This window comes from Myotis brandtii, unplaced genomic scaffold, assembly GCF_000412655.1.
Source record: "Myotis brandtii unplaced genomic scaffold, ASM41265v1 scaffold246, whole genome shotgun sequence".
Taxonomy (NCBI): domain Eukaryota; kingdom Metazoa; phylum Chordata; class Mammalia; order Chiroptera; family Vespertilionidae; genus Myotis; species Myotis brandtii.
In genome coordinates this window covers 273,124-274,069 of record NW_005359310.1, presented here as the reverse complement: position 1 = coordinate 274,069, position 946 = coordinate 273,124, and the positions used below count along the sequence as shown (strand labels likewise).

Sequence of the window (946 nt, the reverse complement as noted above, 5' to 3'; positions counted from 1 at the left end):
CTCGTTGCGGACGGGCGGCGGCGGGCACGTGCTGTGGTCGCCCTCCACAGCCTGTGGGGGGAGAGAGGGCCTAGCTCCTGGGCACCTGGCACCGAGCAGCTAACCTGCCACCTTCCTCTCTCCGTGCACTTGCCCCGAACCTGGGAAAGCAACACGCGCTCCCCCTCAGCCCCCAGGTTGTGGCCGAGGCTCAGGGACGTCCCTCAGTCCCAAGGACAGTCCTCCGACCCGTTAACCCCGCTCGGAACCGCGGCTCAGTCTGGGTCGGCCTGAACCCCAGGAGAATCCTGGGACTTGCTAACATGCAGCAGCTTCGGGCCCCTGCAGCCTCACCCCAGTGACACGTGGTGAGCCACAGCCACAGGATGTGCTGGCCATGGTCACAGCCCCCCAGGTGGAGAGCGGCCCTCCCCGGAGGCCCCGCCCCGGCCGCTGCACCCTCACCATGTTGAGCAGCTCCTGCAGCAGCCGGTGTGTGGGGGGGCCGTGGCTCTGCAGAACCTCGTGCAGGTGAGGGTAGCCGATGCGCTCCTTGAACACCTCCTGGGGGGTGGGGGTCCACACAGCAGGCTGCAGGTGGGGTCAGCCCATGGTCCACCCCCCAAGCTGCCCCGACCCAGGACACCAGCTCCAGGGCTGACTGGTGACCTCCCGCCCAGGGGCCTGAGCGGCACCTCTCTGGATCCCCCCGCCACCCCCTGCCAGCTCTGGGGCCCTGGGGTGAGTCCCTCCCGCCCACAACCCTGCTGTGGGCGGCGGCAGCGACCTCACCTTGGCCGAGGGGGAGCCACTCATGACGCAGGTCAGCACCTTGACCACGTGGACGGCAATGGCGTCCGTGTCCTGGTCCAGCACCTGGGGGGGAGGGGCAGTCAGGAGCCGGGCACCGCAGCTGGCAGCGCCCTGCAGTACGAGGGGTGCAGGGCCAGGAGCAGGTGCCCCAGGG

At 69.9% G+C, this 946-nt stretch overlaps 1 protein-coding gene across 1 annotated transcript in view; it reads right to left on the bottom strand.

Annotated features, from left to right (window-relative positions):
• Positions 1-946, bottom strand: part of NBEAL2 (neurobeachin-like 2) — a 36,443-nt gene that overhangs the window by 20,194 nt on the left and 15,303 nt on the right. Inside the window, 3 exon segments of the mRNA XM_014540500.1 lie at positions 1-51; positions 445-543; positions 772-855. Coding sequence (XP_014395986.1) covers positions 1-51; positions 445-543; positions 772-855 — 234 coding nt within the window.